The 21,833-nt window shown below is 51.7% G+C and overlaps 8 protein-coding genes and 1 non-coding gene across 9 annotated transcripts; 4 read left to right on the top strand and 5 right to left on the bottom strand.

Moving 5' to 3' along the window:
- Positions 1-347: 347 nt before the first annotated feature.
- ALT_4093 (carboxylic acid transport protein) lies at positions 348-2,099 on the top strand (the record flags this gene model as incomplete). The annotated part of the gene is made up of 5 exons (XM_033556645.2): positions 348-907; positions 966-1,096; positions 1,156-1,334; positions 1,382-1,730; positions 1,783-2,099. The coding sequence occupies 5 exons, from the start codon at positions 348-350 to the stop codon at positions 2,097-2,099; spliced, it is 1,536 nt and encodes a 511-aa protein (XP_033412536.2).
- A 439-nt stretch (positions 2,100-2,538) lies between these two features.
- Positions 2,539-2,651, top strand: ALT_t085. The gene is made up of 2 exons: positions 2,539-2,577; positions 2,606-2,651. It is a non-coding gene; the product is annotated as a tRNA-Leu (tRNA).
- A 149-nt stretch (positions 2,652-2,800) lies between these two features.
- ALT_4094 (acetyl xylan esterase) lies at positions 2,801-3,817 on the bottom strand (the record flags this gene model as incomplete). The annotated part of the gene is made up of 3 exons (XM_089599684.1): positions 2,801-3,256; positions 3,311-3,567; positions 3,619-3,817. 3 exons carry the CDS (start codon positions 3,815-3,817, stop codon positions 2,801-2,803), a joined length of 912 nt encoding a protein of 303 aa, XP_089456022.1.
- Positions 3,818-5,305: 1,488 nt separating this feature from the next.
- ALT_4095 (alpha-N-acetylglucosaminidase) lies at positions 5,306-10,750 on the top strand (the record flags this gene model as incomplete). The annotated part of the gene is made up of 4 exons (XM_033558299.2): positions 5,306-5,578; positions 8,348-8,631; positions 8,687-8,835; positions 8,883-10,750. The coding sequence occupies 4 exons, from the start codon at positions 5,306-5,308 to the stop codon at positions 10,748-10,750; spliced, it is 2,574 nt and encodes an 857-aa protein (XP_033414190.2).
- A 58-nt stretch (positions 10,751-10,808) lies between these two features.
- On the bottom strand, positions 10,809-12,440 carry ALT_4096 (flavin-containing monooxygenase; the record flags this gene model as incomplete). The annotated part of the gene is made up of 1 exon (XM_033558298.2): positions 10,809-12,440. One exon carries the CDS (start codon positions 12,438-12,440, stop codon positions 10,809-10,811), a length of 1,632 nt encoding a protein of 543 aa, XP_033414189.2.
- Positions 12,441-13,672: 1,232 nt separating this feature from the next.
- Positions 13,673-14,462, bottom strand: ALT_4097 (cutinase family protein; the record flags this gene model as incomplete). Its single annotated transcript, XM_033558297.2, has 4 exons — positions 13,673-13,934; positions 13,989-14,203; positions 14,258-14,346; positions 14,393-14,462. The coding sequence occupies 4 exons, from the start codon at positions 14,460-14,462 to the stop codon at positions 13,673-13,675; spliced, it is 636 nt and encodes a 211-aa protein (XP_033414188.2).
- Positions 14,463-16,065: 1,603 nt separating this feature from the next.
- On the top strand, positions 16,066-17,985 carry ALT_4098 (choline dehydrogenase family protein; the record flags this gene model as incomplete). The annotated part of the gene is made up of 1 exon (XM_033558296.2): positions 16,066-17,985. The coding sequence occupies one exon, from the start codon at positions 16,066-16,068 to the stop codon at positions 17,983-17,985; it is 1,920 nt and encodes a 639-aa protein (XP_033414187.2).
- Positions 17,986-18,637: 652 nt separating this feature from the next.
- Positions 18,638-20,641, bottom strand: ALT_4099 (putative C6 transcription factor; the record flags this gene model as incomplete). Its single annotated transcript, XM_033558295.2, has 4 exons — positions 18,638-18,991; positions 19,042-20,053; positions 20,102-20,521; positions 20,592-20,641. 4 exons carry the CDS (start codon positions 20,639-20,641, stop codon positions 18,638-18,640), a joined length of 1,836 nt encoding a protein of 611 aa, XP_033414186.2.
- A 371-nt stretch (positions 20,642-21,012) lies between these two features.
- On the bottom strand, positions 21,013-21,693 carry ALT_4100 (cysteine hydrolase family protein; the record flags this gene model as incomplete). Its single annotated transcript, XM_033558294.2, has 1 exon — positions 21,013-21,693. The coding sequence occupies one exon, from the start codon at positions 21,691-21,693 to the stop codon at positions 21,013-21,015; it is 681 nt and encodes a 226-aa protein (XP_033414185.2).
- Between the last annotated feature and the right edge of the window lie 140 nt (positions 21,694-21,833).

Consider the following 21,833-nt stretch of genomic DNA (forward strand, 5'->3'; position numbering starts at 1 on the left):
CCATTGGCGGCCACGTCTGGTTTAGATGCTTGGCATCATCTTGGCTTGATACAGATTGGAAATTCCTCGCGGAGATCGCCCGCGAGAACCTGGGGTAGGTGGAGTGGAGTATCGGTATCACCGTATCGCTACTAGTATCAGCTCCATGGCCTGACTCTGCGGGGTTTCGCATGGCTCCCCATGGGGTAGCGAAAACGAACCGGGGTCAACGGGGCGAGATACATATAAAAGCCATGTCCGAGACGGAAGCGAGGGGTTCTGTTCTGTTGGCAGCATCGTTCACTCTCCTTCTAGTCCAGGGAAATACCGAGCAAGACCGCCCATAGTTCCTCGCTTTATTTGTGAATATGAGTACCTCCCATAATGAGCCAGCGGAGCCAATTCCGGATGGCATCATCGCCACCGCGAAGCAGTCCTTTGGCGATCTTTTCCGATGGAAACAGCGTGTCGTCGTGACCAACGAGTCTGGCGAGACTCACGCCGAGTGGCAATCACCTGAACCTATCCAGAACCCTATCAGCCTGCTTATGCAGCTTGGTGCGCGGGACTGGCTCTTTTTCCTTGTTGGCTTTTTGGCATGGACGGCCGATGCGTTTGATTTTCATGCCCTATCTATTCAGACTGTCAAGCTGTCAAAGTACTATAACCGCTCAAAGACCGATATCAGCACTGCTATTACTCTGACCCTGCTCCTACGAAGCGTCGGTGCCGCTTTCTTCGGTCTAGCTGGCGATCGGTTCGGGCGTAAATGGCCCATGGTAACCAACATGATTGTGCTTGGTATCCTACAGATAGCCACCATCTACAGCCGTACGTTCCAGCAGTTCCTGGCTGTTCGGTCATTATTCGGACTTTTTATGGGCGGTGTCTATGGTAATGCCATCGCGATGGCATTGGAACATTGTCCGTAAGTACTTATCTCAGACTCCGAGTTTCTCTCCCTTCGCTGACAACAACATCCATAGTGTCAATGCTCGTGGTCTCATGTCCGGAATCCTGCAGCAAGGCTATTCGTTTGGATACGTACTCGCCGCCTGCGCAAATCTCGGTGTCGGCGGTTCAACCGAGAGTTGGAAGACAGTTTTTTGGATTGCTGGTCCGTTGCCTAGATTCTCCTTCGAAAATACTCCGAACTGGAAGCTGACAAACTTACAGCTGGCGCCTCGATCGGTGTTGGACTCATTCGCATATGCTTTCCTGAATCCAAACAATTTCTCGAAGCCAAGAAGGCCGGCAAGAAAGCCGCTGACCCCGGCGCATTTTGGCGTGAGACGAAGCAGATGCTCGGGCAGGAGTGGAAGATGTGCATTTACTGCATCTTCTTGATGACTTGGGTATGTCCCCGCGATGTTCACTAGAGAAAAGCTGCTGACTTTCATAGTTCAACTATTACTCCCACACCTCGCAAGACTCGTATACTACGTTCATGTTGACTCAGAAAGAGATGCGCAACGCTGGAGCCTCTCGCGCATCTATTCTCATGAAGACTGGCGCTTGCGTCGGTGGTACAATTGTTGGATACATGTCGCAATTTGTCGGACGGCGCCGAGCTATCATTATCTCTGCCCTGTGCTCTGCCATCCTGATCCCTGCCTGGATTCTCCCACAAGGCGAACGATCTCTGAGCGCATCCGGCTTCTTCATGCAGTTCTTCGTTCAAGGTGCCTGGGGTGTCATTCCTATCCACTTGAATGAACTTTCTCCACCCGCCTTCCGGTCTTCCTTCCCAGGTTCGTACCTCATACCATAGCAATCGGTGGGAATCCTCACTAACGTGCGAAGGCATCACATACCAGCTAGGAAACATGATCTCTTCGCCTTCCGCCCAGATCGTCAACGCCATTGCCGAGAAGACCCTGATCACCGCTCCATCCGGTCATCGGGTTCCTGCGTACGGTCCTGTCATGGGAGTTGCCACGGCCATCATTGCGATGGGTATCGTGTTTACTACGGCATTCGGACCGGAGAAGCGTGGTCGTCGGTTCGAGACTGCGGTCGCGGGTCTCCAGTCAGCCCGGTCGGATAAGGAAATCGACCTGGAAGAGGGTCTGGACGACAAGGCAGCCGAGAAGAGAGTGGAGGAAGTAGGGAAACTCTGAACCGCTCAGGCTCTTTGGCGAAGTATCAGCTCACGAATAGGATGATGATTCTGATGTAAATGATGAGATGATCTGGGTGGCTATTGGTGTCATTGCACCTTGAAAGGAAGCAAACTGGTTATACTCTTGTATTAGTTGTCTTCGAAACTCACTTATTTGTTTCTCTCCAGTTTTGTGTCCGAACCGAATGTCGCTCGAAGACAAAGTATATAGTCGAGTTCCCAATTACTTTGCCGTAAGGCAGGGTCGATACATTCTTGAAAATCGCAAGTGCGAACTTTCAGGTGCATGTGGTATTATTTCCTATAGTACTCTCCTTTTTCCCACAAGCACTTTTTTGGATGTTTGACTTACAGAATACGCTGTCTTGATCATGTTTCGGGGGAAGCATCTCATGCTAGTTGATGTGTTCAAAAATGGGGAGTCATAAATCAAGTAAGGCAAGATGGCCGAGTTGGTCCAAGGCGTGAGGTTAAGGTCCACCTTAATACCAAACTCTACGAGTTTCCTCATCATCGTATGATGGCGTGGGTTCGAATCCCACTCTTGTCATTTCTCTTTTGCTTTTTTTCTCCGTCTTTTTTGGATTTACAACACTTTTTATTTAGTATGCTTGATCCCCTCTATTTCTCTTCTATTATTGACATAGTTCTACAACCCCCTTCGTCCCGCATAACCGCCTGATGAAACTAGGATTGCCGTTAATGGGCATAACCAAACCAGATCATATCCTGCTTCCCGTGAATGGGCACCGTGTGGCCGACCCCAGTGGCATAGATACCCTGCAACTTGTCACCCCAAGTGGTGGTCTCATACTTGGCCTCGGGTGTGTTCTCTACGACACTCTTTGGAGCATCGTACTTATACCCAAAGACGCCGGCCCACTGCTTGCAGGTCTCGTTGTAGTTGGGCGGCAGTAGAGCCGTATCGGCACTACCGTGATAGATTTGCATCTTAGGCCGTGGGCCGTTATATCCCGGGTACATGGCCTTTGCGACACCGGCCCAGACCTCAGGCGTGGCGACGGACTTGCCCTGCGAGCAGGTGCTGTTCCATGCTTGGACCTGGTCGGTGGCGGACATGAAGCAGCCGGCGGCTACACCAGAGTAGGCGATACCTGCGGAGAATAGCTCTGGATATGTGGCTGCCATGACATTCTGTCTGTTGTTAGTCTCATAATCGATCTGTCCTTAGGCTGTGGGTGAACGCACAGTCATCATCGCGCCTGAGCTGCTACCGGTCACAAACACCTTGCTGCGGTCGACCTGGTACTGCTTCTTAGTCCAGGCGACCATGTTGGCGATGGAGTTGCTGTTTCCGCCACCATTGTGAGTCAGAGTCGCTTTCGAGCTCACGTCCCAGCATTTGCCTTCGTAGGGACTCTCGGGATAGATGACTATGAAGCCGTATTGTTCTGCCAGTTTGGCATAGGGGGAGCCGGTGTAGTATGCCTCCGCTGTTCCTGTGCCTGTATCCCACTGTTAGTTCTAGGTCATTTAGTGTTGCCTGCGGATCTCACAATAGTGAATGGCAACGACAATGCCCGGCTCCGCTGCCAATTTATTGGGAACATAAATGTACATGGAGACATTGGTGGGATTGGGGCCAAAATCGGGGACGTGCTCAAGAGACCCTGCTTTGGGAAGGGTGGCTCCTACGGCCGCGGCACTGGCCGTAAGTGCATATAGAAGAACGTTGAGGAAGGAGAAACGCGCCATTTTGGACTATGTGTTCGTCGCTCAGAAGACTCTGTTGGCTTGTGGGAGACCTGGGAAACAGGGGGCCATGGGCGCCTTATATTCCTCATGGTCTGTCTGCTAGGCGCCTAGACTCACCATGCTGAGGGATATCAGCTCGAAGGGTCGGACTAATTTGCCTGTATTAAAAGCCCGAATGACGGCCCGAAGACATCTGAGAGATTCCATTTCATAGATCCTTCACCATTGTCCAGGAGTATCAATCAGGACGTTTGCCCCTGTACTGAAACTGGAGATGAAACAGGGCCCACAAAGGATTCAATCCTTTGGGGAGTGACGATCGGTGATCCTTCGGTGTGAGGACTTTCAGCGGATGCATGACTTAGAAAGCAATTGACCAACTGTTTAAGACTATCATATCTCCTGACAGATAGCCCGACTCGTGGAAATATTGTCTTTTTTCGCAGTAAATTGGCATGCGAATCCGTCACTACCTATCCAGGCACAAGAAGCTCGCCATGTATACAGGGAAATGAAGGACAGAAGCCATTGCCCATGAGGATGCTTAAAGTGAAACTACCCGGGGAGCAGCCAAGACAATCTTGGCTGTGTACCAGGTACAAACTCTTGGCCTGTGGCTCGATGAATTGTTACGAATTGGTGGAAGAAGTCTGGTAGTCTTGGAGTCTTGGTATAGCTACATTAAGGCGGGGCTTTTCCTGTACAGGTGCGGGATTATCGGAGGGGTACTCCGTACGCAGTCCGGACTGACTTACAAGGCCCAGGATCTATCTATCTAGATACTATTGACCTTCAATGGGAACTGAGAGCTGACTGTCTGGGTTAGCTTTCTTACGTGATGAAGGATAGATGAGAAAGTTGTAAATGTCCCTAAACGGGAATCCGTAAATCAAATGATCTTTCGCCAGTCGAGGAACCAGCTGAGTGATATCTGGACTGGCTCCATTGATTCTGTTCTCGAAATATTGTAGTCGCATCGACGACCACAAGCCATAGCCGGGATGCAGTCAGGACTTGTCGAAGTAATCTATTCAAAATAAAAAGCCCAACTGGTCGAGATGACAGCTTGACAATCTGACTTGCAGGCATCAACGCCTCTTGATTTGGGCCTAACATGCACAGCGCCAAGTTCGCGTCTTCCGTTGGCCACACACTGCTAGTTCACTCTCGACCACCTGCAGAAGCCTTCAAGCATTCGCCAAGGGAGCCAAAATCTATTTTCACCTCCATCAACAGCAGACGATTGATCAGAATTCGTCGATAGTGCCCGAGTCTGCGTGAAATGGCTTGCATATATCCTCCACCCTCCTATGTCCATGTGAATCAACAAATCCGCCGACGGGTTTAAGCGCTGAGGACAGGGGCATCAATATGTTGCTCAGCTAGGCACCTCTATTTTACTCATGACTGAGTCAAGATAAGTGAGGCGATCTCACCTCTGCGGCTCCTGTCAAAACTGAACGATTCTTCCCAAACTAACACCCCAACATGGACGCAAAGACAAAAATCATCATCAAGGCAGTCGTTATCCCCCTCGCATTCCTGATCCTCATCCTCACTATAGTCGCACTTTTCGTCCTCAAATGTCGGAGGGACCGCAAGAAAGATGAACAGGAGAATCTTAACTACTCGTTTGCGCCTTATGAGCAATGGCAGACCCCTCCCCAGCCTCACAACCAACAATGGCAGGCTGCCCAGCACTCTCACAATCAATGGCCAATGAACCAATACCCGATGGCTACGGCGCAGATGGAGAAATCGGTACCAGTACCGGTTGCATATCCGGTTCAGTATCAAAGTCAGCTTGATTCGAGGAGTCAAGCTTGAGGAGAATTGTGATTTGTACTAGGTGAGTGAGTGACGTTTGAAAGTTATATGAGGGAATAAAAGGCCTAATTTATAAATCATCGGTGCGTTAAACAGGATGTCTTTCCGCGGGTCAGAGAATCACTTGCGGCACAAGAGACTCATATAGCTATTGAAAGGAACGCTGTGCTTTTAGCCTATCGAGAAAATAAAGCTTGAACTTATTGCTATAAGGTTTGGAAGTCTAAGAGCAGTGTCTACAAGGAATAATATCTCATGGAAGCCAGTAGACAGCCATGAAAGAGAAACTAGCACCACTTCTTATCAGAGTCCTTGCTCTAAACATGGCATGCTGACACCTGCAGAGCATGCCATGTTTCGAGGGATCTTCTAGATCTTACCTTAATCGCTGTGACCATGGCTGTGGTGATTGTAGTCAACGCCGAAGAATACACAGCCGGAGGGGAAATACATTAACAGTAGACTTGAGACATGGTGCTTAACCTCAACGTTGAAGTACTTGTATTGCAGAAAGACTGGGTAGACTTGACAATAAGTAAATTACGGCCCAGATACTTGAAAAAATGGAGGTTAAGATCCGTCAGTCACATTCTGCTCATTAGTAGCGGTTGGGTCTAAGACGAGCCATGAATGACGCTCGCAGGTATATGACAAAAACCGAAAGTTGCAGTTCAATAACTGAACCCTAGAGAGAGCATGACATCCCAGCTATCACAGAGCATAGTGCATTTGAGATGTCCCTATACCTAGTTGCCGAACCAGCCGATATGCTCAGCACAAATCTGCTCCCAACGCTTAATGAATGCTGCATGACAAAGACACATATAGGTGCGTTTGTGACCGAGATAGCATTTAGGGCAGTCAAGGTTCATTTCCCACTGGGACTTCAAGCTATTCCAAAAATCCCTGCTGATCTTCATCGACAACTTCTCCTCCCAGTACTGTCTCTTCTCTGGATAGATACGGAGACAGGCATTGCAGTACCGCAGACCTTTCTTCACACGGCCATCCATCTCCCTTGGCCACGCGAGTCTCAGGAGGAACAGAATTAGCTTTATGGGTGCCAGGTCTGGGAGCTTTCTGAACAAAAAGTCTCCGGGAAAAGCTGTGAAAGAGAGAATGCTGAGCAGGTATTTGCAGCTTGTTGAAAGGGCCATCGTGTCGTGTAGATTTGTGTAGGAGAAGATCTGAACTAGGATTTCAGTAGGCAGGTTGACGAGGGGCGAGGACTGTTGTTTCTTGCTTCGAAAGAACTGGTTATTCGCCTGTCAATATTGTCCCGGCGTTTGACGACAATGTAGTTTACTCACATGAGCCCCTAGAGGCTTCAAAGAGCTGATAGGTGGTAGACTCGAGGTGCTCATTTGAGATGTGATGCAGGACATCCAAATGATATCCCGTAGATCAGTCAACTGAACAGTCGGAAATAACTCCAAGTCTGAGTTGTAAGTTGGGGACTTATATACGTTGTTTTGCAGATGGGGAAATCATTCACTTGCGAGTCGCGACAGACTTAGTTTGATATGATCTTCCCGATAATACTTTCCACCTGTACATGACAGAAGATAGAGTAGGTGCTAGGTCTACCTTCACGAGCTGTTATCGACTCTTCCGATCGCGAAAATGATCCCCGCAGCGTATGTCCGTCATTGCGTTGAGTGTGGTGGTCCAGGAAGATGGATTTTCTCCTGCCATTCTGGGTTCTTGTCACGGGTTTGGTAAACGTCCATTCGCAGAGTCGCCTATGCCTCCTCAGCCTGATCTGACTGTTTCACAACCAAAGGATGGAGGATCAACCATCTCGCTTCAACCTCTTACCATATCGATATTCGGACCGAAAACGTTCTTGGTCTATTCTCACGCCTGTGTGTCGCCATCTCGTTCCGTATGAGAAACGATTCTGGCATGCTTGATTGAACAAGAGCGGACTTTGGGTCCTACTGATTGGTTGCTTCCCTCCCGTGTCATCTAGCAAGCACCTGCGAAGAGATATCTCTGCTTACATCTGCCGACAGTTGATATTCCTGCTTGCTGCTCTTGGTGCCTTGGACTACTCGCAAAGAGGACTAGGCTTCCCAGTTTTAAGGTATAACCACTAGAACAAGCTTTTCTGGAACGCTACATATGAAGCCAAGATTCGTCTTACCGCCGTCTAATAAAGTCTAATATCCCAAGGCTAATCATTCCCTGCTCACAGACTGACGAGCATTCTTGAGAGCCACCACTCGGATCACAACGCAGAGACAAATTTTCCACACACCCGCCGGCTCGATGATTTGTTTTAACCATGTCAGGAACGAAGATGAAGGGGCGAAATTGGCCGGTTTGCAGAGGCAGAAGACCAGTACGTTGAAGAAGGTGGTTGTGAGGCCACACAACTAAGTCCTTGTGGCTTTCAGCGGCTTCGGCCTAGGTCCAATTCAAAAACCCCGATGTGACTATAATCTACGTTCATTAACACACGTGAGGGGTAGATTGGCTATTAACCAGCCAGCTTTGATAAGATTGGCACTTATGTGGGGAGACGGAACTGTGCAGACCAGTGAGGTCTCAATCTCGGGATACTTCAATATGGAAGCTTACGGCTTGAACAAAACTCAATTAAAATTATTCGACCAAGTTACTTGCGAGGCTACTGTTATAAGACCACAGAGGTCCCGGGTTGAAGTGGACTTCAGCTGAAGTCATATTACACGAACTCAGCTTGTCGATTATCATCCCCTTGGTTTCGCAGAAGGGATCGATACGAACACCGCGATGGTCTGGGTCAAAGCACTGCTTTTGGGGCTATGCGCCTCCACCACTTTTGCGCAGTCGCTTGATGGAATCTACGATCTTGTTCGTCGTCGAATGCCGAAGCATGTCGACAGTTTTCGGTTCTCTCTGATGGACTTCAACTCGACCAATAACGATCAGTTCGTTGTGTCAACGGCTGCCAACGGCACTATTTTGGTGCAGGGTAATTCGTTAAGCGCACTGTCATACGGGTACGACGTTCTACAATTATTTACTGCTTAGCAACGCAATTGATAACAAGGACAGTCTGCACCGCTATCTGGCCGATGTCGCGCATGTAGACATCTACTGGTTTGTCGGCAGTCAGCTACATCTAGCACCGATACCACTTCCTCGTCTATCGAAACCATTGACTGGCTCCAGCACCGTCGAAAGACGCTATCATTTTAATACTGGTATGTCGAGGCCTTATGAAACTGCCACAGTATGGCTGACTTCCTAGTGACCTTCTCTTACACAACGGCATTCTGGTCATGGGAAGACTGGGAGCTTCAGCTGGATTGGATGGCTCTGCGAGGCATTAACTTGCCCCTTGCCTGGGTCGGCCAGGAAAAGATCTTGGTTGAGGTCTTCCGTGAGATCGGCCTGACGGATGCTGAGACCTCGTCTTTTCTCAGCGGGCCAGCATTCCAAGCCTGGAACCGATTCGGTAATATCCAAGGTTCCTGGGGCGGTGATCTGCCCTATTCCTGGATTGACTCTCAATTCGAGCTACAGAAGAAGATTGTCCGCCGTATGGTCGAACTTGGTATGACCCCGGTTCTTCCTGCATTTACAGGGTTTGTGCCTCGAGCGATCAGCCGTGTCCTTCCAAACGCAACAGTGGTGAATGGTTCACGATGGGGAGGATTTGATGAGCGATATACCAACGACACTTTCCTGGAACCGTTCGACCCCAGCTTCTCCCGCCTGCAGCGCAGCTTTATCAAGAAACAGCAGCAAGCGTATGGGAACATCACGCACATTTATACACTGGACCAGTACAACGAGAACGATCCCTACTCGGGGGATCTTGCCTACTTGCGTAACGTCACCCACAACACGTGGTTGAGCCTCAAGAGCGCCGATCCGAATGCTGTTTGGCTGATGCAGGGTTGGTTGTTTTACTCTAACTGGGATTTCTGGACCGACGAGCGTGTGAAGGCGTACTTGTCCGGTGTTGAAGTGGACCAAGACATGCTGGTGCTGGACCTATTTTCTGAGTCACAGCCCCAGTGGCAGCGTACGCAGTCGTACTATGGCAAGCCGTGGATTTGGTGCCAGTTGCATGACTATGGCGGTAACATGGGCTTGTATGGACAGGTGATGAACGTCACAGTAAATGCAACACAAGCTCTTGCTGCTTCGGATTCGCTTGTCGGATTTGGTCTAACCATGGAAGGCCACGAGGGCAACGAGATTATGTACGACTTGCTCCTGGATCAAGCCTGGTCTTGGCAGCCGATTGATACGGACCGTTACTTCCATAACTGGGTCAAGACTCGATATTCTTCTGGAGTGAGAGGTTCAGCCGTACCCGAAGAATTGTATCAAGCATGGGATATTCTGAGAACAACAGCCTACAACAACACCAACCTGACATCAACGGCGGTGTCTAAATCCATCTTTGAGCTGCAACCAAGCATCTCAGGATTGGTTAACCGTACCAGCCATCATCCTACCACGATCAACTACGACCCGGCCGCGCTTGTCCAGGCATGGCAACTGATGGACTCTGCTGCATCGAAGGACCGTTCTTTATGGTCTCAGCCCGCTTTTCTCTATGACATGGTCGACATTACCCGTCAAGTAATGGCGAACGCATTTATCCCTATGTACATCAATATTGTGTCTACATATCAAGCTGGGGCCTCCGTTTCCAAGGATGGAAGCAATCTCATTCAGCTGCTGTACGATCTGGACTCTGTGCTTTCCACCAATGACAATTTCCGCCTGTCAACTTGGATCCAGTCAGCGCGGTCATGGGCGAGAAACGATGCAGAGGCTGACTTCTACGAGTACAATGCCAGAGACCAGATTACCCTCTGGGGCCCCAAGGGTGAGATCAACGACTATGCCTCGAAGCAATGGGGCGGGTTGGTCTCGTCGTACTACATTCCTCGCTGGCAGAAGTTCCTGCATTACTTGGAAAACACCCAGGCAAGCAAGTATAATGCAACTAAAATAGAGGCACAGTTGCTTGATTTTGAGCTCAAATGGCAGGAAGAGACGACTAAATCGACACGAGCTGAAACTCGCGATCTTCGATCTGTGCTGGCGAAAGTGAGCCGAAGATGGCCATCAGTGTTTGGAGACCAGAATAGTCCTTGACGACGGATATAGAGACACTATCAACGAAGTATAGACGCAATGGAATATGCAGCACGCCTCATAGATGTGCCCGCGGCTCAGACTTCCTACTCAGAGGCTCCTTAAATCCTGTAAAGCCCTTGGCCTTGATGTCCGCAATTAACGCTCTGAACCGTCCGACTCCACCAAAATAGAACAACGTGGAGACTACCTTGCCGGGAACATTATTGCCGAAGAGCCACTGTGGTACCTGTTTCAAGAGGGTGCTGTTGGCGATCTCGTCGCAGTGCTCGCCCCATTTGCGTTGTGCCTCTTCAGTTGCTTCAATCAAACAGGGGCGATTCTCCTGCTGACTGACCTCCTGAGCCCGCTTTATTAGATCCACTGTGAAGTTCACATTCTCCTCTGATATGGGAGGGATATTGGCAAATGGCGTCTGTGGCCCGTTGATCATCAAGAGATTAGGGAAACCTGGCACGGAAATTCCCAGATAACTCGCTGGGCCTTCTGCCTTCCAACGATCCCGAAGGTTCCCGCCTGATTTTTGGCCTTGAATGTCCAACCGAACATACGCTCCATCCATTGCGTCGTAGCCAGTTGCGAAAATGATGACGTCTAATTCATGCAATCTGCCATCCGCCGTGCGGATCCCCTCTGCTTCAATCTTTACAATGGGATGGGTCCGGATATCCACCGCAAAGACGTTCTCTCGGTTGAACTGCTCATAAAAACCGTTCGCACACAGCGGGCGACGGGCATACGGCTCGTCCGGCGTAAGCACCTTCCGCTTTTGTGGATCCTTCACGATCGCCTCGATCTTCCTCCGGATGAACTTGCAAGCCTCCTCGTTGGCAACGGGGTCCGTGAGCAAATCCGTGAACCCACCAAACAGAAACTGCAGCCCACTTCCGGCTTCCCACAGGCGCTCAAAAGCGGCTTCGCGGTCTTCGGGGCACAACGCCATGGCCTCTCGCGAGAGCTCGGGGAACCCGATGGCGAGCTGCGAGGTGCGAGCCTCAGTCCAGATTTTGGGGAAGTCTCTGAAAATCTCCTCGCGCTCTTGCGCGGTGAGTGCACGGTCACCGCTGGGAACGCAGTATTGCGGACGACGAATGAAGACGTGTAGGGACTGGACGGTGTCCGCAACGGCGGGCACGAGTTGCACACCCGAGGAACCCACGCCGACAAGACCAACTCGCTTACCTTTGAGATCTAGCTCGGTGTCCCAAGCAGAAGTATGCCTTATCTCACCGTGGAACGTCTGCAGACCGGGAAGATCAGGGTAATTGGCCTTCGTCAGCAGCCCCAGTGCCGTGAGGAGGTATCGAACGCGGAATACATCGCCGGTCTTGCAGGACACTCGCCATGTGCTTGTGCCTTCATCCCAAACGGCGCTAACCATGTCCATATTAAACTGCATGTGTCTGCGTAGGTCGTACTTGTCTACCACGTGGCGCAGATATGCCAGCACCTCGGGCTGCGAGACATACCGCCGGTGGAGCGGATACTCGTAGTCGAATGAGTAGCGGTACAGGTGCGACCAAGTATCACTCAAGGCGCCGGGGTAGCGACTCCAGTACCAGGTACCGCCAACGTCGCTGGCGGCATCGATCGCTTTGACTTTGAGGTTTAGTTTGAGGAGGGATTGGAGGGCGTAGATGCCTGAAAACCCGGTTCCGACGACCAGAGCGTCAAGGTGGTGTTCCGACATTGTGCTCGGATGAACTCTTTCTGGAGAGGTGGTGATAAACGGACGGAATTGTCGAGGACAAAGGCAAATATACTCGTTTTCTGTCTCCACCTGCTGTGACATTCGTACAACAGGGATGCCATGGATATGCAGTACCCCTCATTTGAGCAGGGTATGCAATGCATGTCAGACTCGGTTCATTGACGTCTGCAATTGAGGCTGCTGTTTAGAACGTGTTCTTTATTTTCATCAAACAACTTACTACAGTATAATTACTGTACTACAAACGTCAGTGGGTGATGGTCATTGTCGGACAGATGTCAGAAGGACGATGAATTCTCGGGAGTCTCAGTCTGAACGCGAGTTTATCAAAATCATGTCGAGCTATATTGCTTTTTCCGAGACTGCATGAGGCATACTTGTGCCCGTGACCCCTCGAGCTGCTCGTAGGAAACGGTGTCGGCTCTTCTGTTGCTTTTGATACAGGTCGCCATTGTCCTGGAGCCACTGGAAATGCCGCTTTGTGGGAAGGAGGGAAGGAACGGACAATGTTGTCAGTCTATTGAGCCAGTAATCTCGAGACCAAAATTAAGGGAGAATATGGGGGACCCTGTGAAGGTTGTCAGAATGATCGACTTAAGATGAGAGAAAGGATTGGGGGTAGGTGTTTTGCGTTGGCCTTTCTGGTATAGAACGAAAAAAAGCTTCAACTACAAGACACCAAGAAAGAGAGAAGCCACGGGCTACTACCCACTCTTTAAGCAAGATATTCTAAAAAAAAAACAGAGAATAAAATAAAAAAAGAAAAGGGAAAAAGATTGCGAGAGACAAAACGGAACATCAGCGGCAGGTGCACTCCCGCCAACTGGAAATCCGCCCAGGCTCCTCCTCTCAGTGGGAGGACTGTGAATCGAACCCGGGGCTGTCTGGGTAGTGAGGTACCATACTCTAGACTCAACGGAGTTGCAGTGGCAGAGTTCTGCGCAATAGTACGACCGCTGCACTACCGCCCCGGTTCCTTTGGTTGAGAGGAAGACGTAATAATGGTTCATCTGTTGTCTAGTGGAAGGCCTAAAAGGGTAATGGATGTGTTGGTACCTGAGGAATGAGGCATGGAGGTGTACTGTTGAGCCTGAGGCAGCGAGTGTTCATCTGACATTGCTTGCTAAGCTATCCTAGATGTCGTACTATTCCTCCTACAATCTCGTGTCTTCCGATGTCTCCAACATAGACGGTGACTAGAGCAGCCATGCTCAAACCTTCGACAAGAGGAAAGAGGTTGCGTTCGGCACATCGTCGCCATAGCTGAGATGCGCAGCAGTGATTATCAAAGTCCCGTCACACACCAGGTCCCCGAGAGCACAATATATCTTGGTGCGGTCTGTGGGGAAGTTGGGGATCCGGCCCCCATCCTGCTTGTTGCGCGTGTCGCCGAACAGCACAACCCCCTTGATCATGTTCTGCACGTTGCTGGGAAGATTACGGATGGCACCGTGCATGACAGCTGCGCCCTGACTATACAGTGCTTTAGCTTTACGCGATTGTCATAATGAACGAAGGGAGAAGTACCTGTATCCACCAGCGACGATCTTCGTGTTGGGGCACTTGGACGCAGCGAGTTTAAAGAGACCTGCTGCCTCATCGATGGCAATCTGGTTCGTGCCCTGTGGGAGAAAGTTGGAGGCCAGGTCAGCGGTATAGGCTGGTCCAACGCCTTGACAGGCCACCTGGCCTGGACGAGAGAGTTTGAGAGCGTTGCAGACTCCGGGGCCGGTGGTGATTCCCTTTTCTTCCGTTAGTATCTACCAGAATTGAGGACTGGCATGAAGTATAGATACCAGAAGACCAGGCTCGGTGGAGCCCCGGGCAAAGATGAAAGTGATGGGCTCGCAGGGACCAGTCCGAAGTTCATCACCAACAATGGCAGCTGTCTCATTAGCATGGAGACTGGTTTGTAAGGAGAAGGCACATACTCTGCCGAACGTCAATGGCCACGGGGCTGGCTACAGCCATGACCGCGAGGGAGAGGAGTGCGAACTTCATTTTGAGAGGACTGGAGAGATCTTGATCTGCTGACAGTGATGATGCTGCTGCTGCTCCTGCTGCTGTCTGGAATCTACCACATCCTCAAGGCATCCTGAACGCTCTCTTTATACCCTTGGACATCTTGCTGCTCAACGGTAGTTGTTCACAAGTCGACCCGGCATTTCTCTTCCTCTCTCCCAGCGAAGTATAGAAACGAGGCCTCATCCTCGGTAGGACTGCTGCTGTTTTCGATGGCATTGGCCAGAATCTGGATGCGAGGGTTTATTCAGTCCTCCGGCCCCTCAGACCGAGGCGAAATACACGCATCCTTGTCGAGGAGGGTTGCATTTCTGCTGGCAAAGGGTCACGGTGACCCTCTGGCGGGGGTTTTAATACGATTCTACCCCATGTTTTGCGATTTCTCCGCACAAAAAGTCTTGGCTGCGTCGAGGATGACCTGAAGAAGCCCATTAGTGGCACGGTAATCGTATATTAAAAGATATGTACCGTGCTTGGCTGGTTCCTTTCGGTATTTAGGATGACTTTCTGTTGTTTTAGATGAAACTGTATGCGGGGGAGAGTCTTCTTCCGGACCAGATGTCCGAGGTCTGCGTTCTTGGTATCGCCAGATATTCTGACAGGAATACTTGATGAATTGATGGCTGTTGCATTTCGTATCTCCCCTCTTTGTTCCGACTTTTTAACGCCGCGAAATTATAATAAAGTGATGATATACTGGCACTGGCTGGACTGTCGAGCATGCCTTAGGCCATTGAAAGACACGTCGATCAACAGTCCCGGCTTAAATTTCGCCGACTGGCTCCTCATTGGTAAAACCCTCATATGTTGTCTCATCCATCCACGACGATCCCTGAGCTATTAGTTCAGTCAACTTGGTGAGAGTTCGCTAATCTTGGGCGATTAACCACACGCTAATGCTGGGCAAGCGGCCTCAGGCCCACCCCCTTTTTGACAGCAGAACGAACATATTCTTCCGTCGATAGAGCATGACCACAGTCCAGAATCTTCTTTCCGATATCTGCATCAATATGTCAGCAACCGAGGCTTGTTAATTTGTTGCAAAATTGAGAATCCACAGCAGAAGTCTGAAAACAGATTGTCACAGGTGGATTGCGTGACTTGCCCATGTTGGCATGCAGCAAGGCTTGAGGCAAGACATCTCAGAAGGCTTCAGGATGCATCACGTCGCTGTACCTTGTAGCCTAGTCCGTCTCTTTTATTATGTACTATCAAGGTACCATGTGATTGTTGTCGTCGCGCTGCTTCAAAGTTCAAGGAGTAGTTATCCACCATGACAAAGTAGGTATTCTCCACGGCGATCTGTATCCACCAACCGAGGATGAACTCTGACTCGCAGGCTAGCAGTTATTTATCAGCGTCTTTTGTCTAAATCAGGAAATGTCAACCTTCGTCACGGTGATCTTCGCCTTTTCAGTCGTTGCTCAATGTCCGTTGGATTCCCCGCAAGCACGAAATGCCAACGGATCCCACCATGCACGGAGAATTCTTCCTGTCCCTGATAATCTCTCAGGGGTAGGCACGTCAAACTGTGTAAACTGCCTTCTACCCCTCGGTCATCGTCAAGTCTTGTTGACAAACGATGAGTCGCAAACTCAAGCTGTTGAGCCTGCTGGCCGCTGGCCTGACCTCCGCGATCCATCTGACCGGGTATGAATACATCGTCGTGGGATCCGGCGCTGGAGGCGGTCCATTGGCCGCTCGTCTCGCTCTCGCCGGACACAAGACGCTGTTGATCGAAGCAGGAGATGACCAAGGGCTCAATGTCAACTACACCGTGCCGGCATACTCGGCCCTAGCGTCCGAGGACGAGAAGATGGCCTGGAACTTCTTCGTGCGCCACTATGCCGATGAGGAGCGCCAGGCACGCGACTTCAAGACCAGCTACGAGACTCCCGACGGGGAGATCTACACCGGTCTCAACCCGCCGGCCAACTCCACCATGATGGGGACCTTGTATCCCCGTACAGGCACGCTGGGGGGCTGCACTGCACACAACGCCATGATCGCCGTCTATCCAGACCGCTCCGACTTTGAGTACATCGCCACGCTGACGGGTGACAGCTCTTGGTCCCCGGAGAACATGCGGAAGTACTTTGTTCGCATGGAGCATAACGAGTACCTTCTCCCGGGCCAAAAGGGCCACGGCTACGACGGTTGGCTGCACACCGACACAGCACCCTTGGACATTGTCCTCAAGGACCCGCAACTGCTCAGCCTGCTAACGGGCGGCGCCTTTGCCCTGGGGAACATTACCCACACGCTCATGAACTTCGGGACACTGCTCCTAGGCGACGCCAACGCCGACTCGCTCGCCCGCGACACTCAACCAGGATACTACCAGATTCCTCTGTCTAGCACCGACGGCCGCCGCAACGGGCCCCGCGAGTTCATCACTGCCGTACGCGACGCCACCAATCCAGACGGCAGCAAGAAATACCCGCTGGACGTCCGGATGAACTGCCACGTCACCCGCGTCGTCTTCGACACCAGTGTCTCCCCGCCCCGCGCCACAGGCGTCGAGTTCCTCGACGGCCAGCACCTCTACCGCGCCAGCCCGCTCGCGCACCTCTCCCAACCCGGCACCCCGGGCTCCGCCGCCGCCTCCCGCGAAGTCATCATCGCCGGCGGCACCTACAACTCCCCGCAGATCCTCAAACTCAGCGGCGTCGGCCCCGCCGACGAACTCGCCCGCTTCAACATCCCCCTCGTCGCCGACCTCCCCGGCGTCGGCACAAACCTCCAAGACCATTACGAGGTCGGCGTCCAGGCCCACGTCCCCGCCAACTGGACCAGCCTGCACGGCTGCACCTTCGCCCAGTCAGACCCCTGCCTGGACCGCTGGGAATCCAAGCCCCTACTGGGAAACCGAGGAATCTACTCCTCCGCCGGATTCGCCGCCGCAATGTACTACAAGTCGACCGTGTCGGCAGACAACGCCTACGACGCCTTCGTCTTCGGCGGGCCAGTCAACTTCCGCGGGTATTTTCCGGGCTACAGCGTGAACATCACCGCGCGTCACGACTGGTTCACCTGGGCGGTTCTCAAGGCGCACCCGCGCAACACGGCGGGGACGGTCAGCCTGCGCTCTGCGGATCCGCTGGATACGCCGGCCATCGTGTACAATTACTTTGATATGGGGGCCGACGAAGACCTGCAGGCGATCTATGAGGGGATTGAGCTTGCGCGTGATGCGCTCCGTCGCCAGCTGGTTCCCACCACGGAAGTCCTGCCTGGTAAGGAGGTTGTCAGCCAGGAGGATATCGAGACGTATGTGAGGGACACGGCGTGGGGGCATCATGCGTCTTCGACGTGTCCGATTGGTGCAGATGGTGACCCGATGGCGGTGCTGGATAGCAAGTTCCGGGTGCGCAAGGTGCAGGGGCTAAGGGTTGTGGATGCGAGTGTGTATCCGCGCATTCCGGGAACGTTTACGGCTGTTTCGACGTATTTGGTTGCAGAGAAGGCGGCGGATGATATCTTGAGCGAGCTGGCGGGTTGATCCTCGTTATAGTGGGACAGACGGTTTCATATGTGGATTATTGCCATACGGCTGAGCATTACTTCGTGTTTATAATCTGTCAATAATTCTATGTACATGTACAATAGTGTATTGGTTGTGAACCCTCACTCACAATTATCGATCGTATATATCATATCGTATACTTCCTCCTCACACATTACCCAACTCCCACCTAAGCGTCACTGATCAGTGGATCTCGGCTGAGAACCGAAACCCGGTTTATTAATAGGGCACAGATTTTCTGCGTATTCTGCCGAAATGCCGGGACATCGTGTGATGCTGCGGCTGGTCACGGCGGCGAAATGAGTTCTGCATTCTGTGCCTCGGGCATAGAAGATGAACACGTAAGTGCCGATTCGACTTCAGTCTCTCCTCAATCATGCCACCGTCAAACCATAGTGGTGGACCCTGCTTGTGCTGCGCAGATGGACGCGACGCCGTCCACAGAAATGGTCGTGCAGATCTCAGTCATCCCATTAGGACCGAAGACCGGCTAATGATCAGTGCCAGAAAGGATCTCAGACGCTATTTCGGAAGTGGTTGTAAACCAGGTACACTCCTTTCCGGGTATGGACGATTGCGATGGTGCAGGTGCAGCTCGAGACTCGCTCAGCTGCGCGCTGGCGGGCAACTACTCCAACAACCAATTCAGAGCGTTATTTACGAGCGCCTCGCTGGTCAGACTGTGATCATTGAGCAGAGCAGACAACTTGCCGCTCTCTCGGTCAGACACTCGGGTATGCGACGGCGGGATCAGAAGCGAAGACTCGGTTTTGAGGCTGCCCGTAAGCCCCAGGATCCCGGACTCATCGCTGGTGTTGTATTGTGATGCTCGCGGGACGCTCGAGGGTTGTGGTCCGGGTGTTTGCCGCTCCGCCAGGATGGCAGTGTGCTCGATGACAAAGCGGGCCAGCCAGTGGTCCAAGGTGAACGGATTGCTCACGGTATCTTGGTAAGTCGTTTGAAAGTCGCGGAGTCGGGCAATCTAGACTTGTTAGCATCAAGACCATAGCATGTTAGTAAAAGACGACTCACCGACTGTCGGACCGCGGGCCAATGTGTCTTCAATCCCATCAGGTACTCAAAGTTCGAGACTAGGCGCTGCCGTGCGGTACCCAGCTCCGACAACTCCTCGCTCAGCATCAAAACCTGCATGTAGACACAAGAGCTGACGATGGCCACGTGCCCGTAAAGGAAGTAGTCGAGCTGGCAATCGTCCACGTTTGTGAAGCAATCGATGATTTCAGAGATCGCATTGGCGCTTTTTCTGCATTGAGCAATGCCATCTGCAGTTGATGCTGCGTTTCGAACTGCTCGTGCATCCAAGGAGGGAAAGAAAAGCATTTGCCGGAAATGATGGTAGACAATATGCATGGCGAGGAAATTCCGACCCAGGCCCTGTTTAGCAAAGAACACGAGATTCTTAGCGCTATAGGCCAATGTTGGAGGCAATCCCCGAACCCATCCGTCCAGACACTCCTTCAACAAGGGGACCTCGCTGAGGTAGGCGTCAAAGGTAACCACCCCACGACTGAGTCGCGTTAGAAGGACGCTGATTCGGGTGTAAATGTCCAACGTCCCGGCCATCTGCGCCCACATGTCACATCTCGACGAGGATGGAACGGGCACCTCTCGCAAGAGTTCCGGGTCATAGGTGTGAAACGCCACATCGTCTACCTCAGGGAGCACATTGAGGTTGTGGAGAGAAGCCCCCGAGTTCACAGACATGTCAATGATAGTCCATGGGTCCGCAATCCGGATGGAAAGCCACGTCCGCCGCCGCTCTTCTCGATGCACAACGGTGGAGTTTGGCGGCATGGCCCATAGAGAGAGCACCTCGGCATGTGTGCGGGCGATGCCGATGTAGGCCTGCTTCGCCTGCGCATCTCCCTCTCCTCCCACAAGATGCCCCAGAAGAACCGCTCCCTGAACGGTTTCCAAGCTGGGATAGTTCACCCTCTCCTGGAATAAGCGAATGGTCTCACCGGCATAGAGCTTACCACGTGACTCTGGAGCAACACCATTGAAAATAGGATTCTTCGAAAATCTGCCATTGATCAGTTTCTGCGAACTGTTTGAGCATCGACTGACGTACCTCGCAACGAGCGCACACATGGCATGCACATGCATCAACGACGCTCGGCCTTCATTCAACAGTCGCATAAAGCTGGCCTCGTGAAACAATGTATGCGCAACATTGTGGATAGACCGAAAATACAAAGACACCAGCTCCAGAAAAAGAGCCGGCGTGGCCAGCAAATACAGATCCAGCAGAGGTTCCACAGGCGGTAACTCCTGGATCCTTCTCAATGGCTTGATCACAGCAGCCCGTGGAGGTTCAGGCGCTGGCAGCTTCTCCGCTACAGGGTGATGATAGGCCGCCGACGCAGCGCCATTTGTCGCAGCAGCAGATACCCCGGGTTCCGTACTAAGGCTGCAGGGAATCGCCAGGGACAAACAGAGTTCGCAATTATTGTACTTGTCCCCAGCAGGAACACAGCGTCTCTTGCGAACTCTGAGCGGCGCGTTTGGCGTTGGTCAGCTTTATTCCTACGCCGAAGTGTACTCAGTGTAATTCATCTTACCGGCAAGTTGTGCACGCCCCGGCCCGTGGCCTTTTATCTCCGACGACCATGATGCAAATGATTATTGATATTCATCAATTGGCTCAACCTCATGCGCAATTAATTGCAATGGAAAACCATACTGAGTGGACTAGTCGTCTAATATGGTAGCATTAGCGAGGAAGAAAGGGAAAAAAAATTCAGACTTGAAGTCGCGTTGTTGTTGCTGCTGGATGGTGACTAAGCAGAAAATAGGGAGACGCCAAATATGTGTGTCTGTGTGTAGGAAGGATTTGTATGCACGCTGATCTTACAGTAAGACTTCAACCGAAACTTCTGGATCTAGTCATTGACAGCGTGAATCTGTTGATTGTGATAGAAATCAATCTGTGTACAAATTTGTAGCCGGCCTCAACTCGATCACCGCAAGACGGCGACGAGATTACTCGACTGGGCCTGATGAATTCCTTTCCCGCCATCTTATTTTGCCTTCACTAGAGCCAGACTCCCTAGCTTGGCATTGGACAATCTTGTCACTCTGTCGCCCTGTTCTCTCCCCAGATTCATCATCAAGTTCAGCCATCCACTCTGCAGAGGAAACAACCTGCGCCTGTCTCGACAACACCTTTTTCATCAGAACATCATGAACCTCCTGGTCTCTGTCCATGCACAGATCCTCCAGCACAGTCAACTGGTAATCCAGATCAGCAGCCTGCCGAACAGTTGACAGCACCGCACCGCTGGTGACCAGTCCGACGACGACCAAATGCTCCGCTCCCAGACAGCGAAGCACAAGGTCCAGATCCGTCGCGGTGAAAGCCGACACGCGGCGCTTGGTGATGATCGGCTCGTTGGCGTTCGGTGCCACGACGGAAGGGATCTCGACGGCGATATCACCTTCGCGGAATGACTGTGATTCTCGGACTCGAGTACCCATGGTGCTGCGCGGGTGTGTATCGGGGTATCCTTCCCGGAACGCTGTCTTGACGTAGATGACTTTGATGCCGGATTCGCGGGCCACTTTGATAGCAGGAGCGAGGCGTGCTAGGTAGGTATCGTGGTCGTCTAGGCGCTCGACGATCCCGTTCTGGATGTCCAGAACGAGGAGGGCGGTTTTGGTCATGTTGCACTCGACCCGGGTGGCGCTCGAGGAAAAAGCTTGTGCAGAACGTCAAGTCTTAGCGAATACAGTGCAACTTGAATGAGCCGCAGTGCAACGTGAAAAAGTAGATGAGCTTAGGTATGGTTGTGATTGCAGATCGC

The sequence above is a fragment of the Aspergillus lentulus genome (assembly GCF_001445615.1).
Source record: "Aspergillus lentulus DNA, contig: Alt08, strain: IFM 54703, whole genome shotgun sequence".
Lineage (NCBI taxonomy): Eukaryota > Fungi > Ascomycota > Eurotiomycetes > Eurotiales > Aspergillaceae > Aspergillus > Aspergillus lentulus.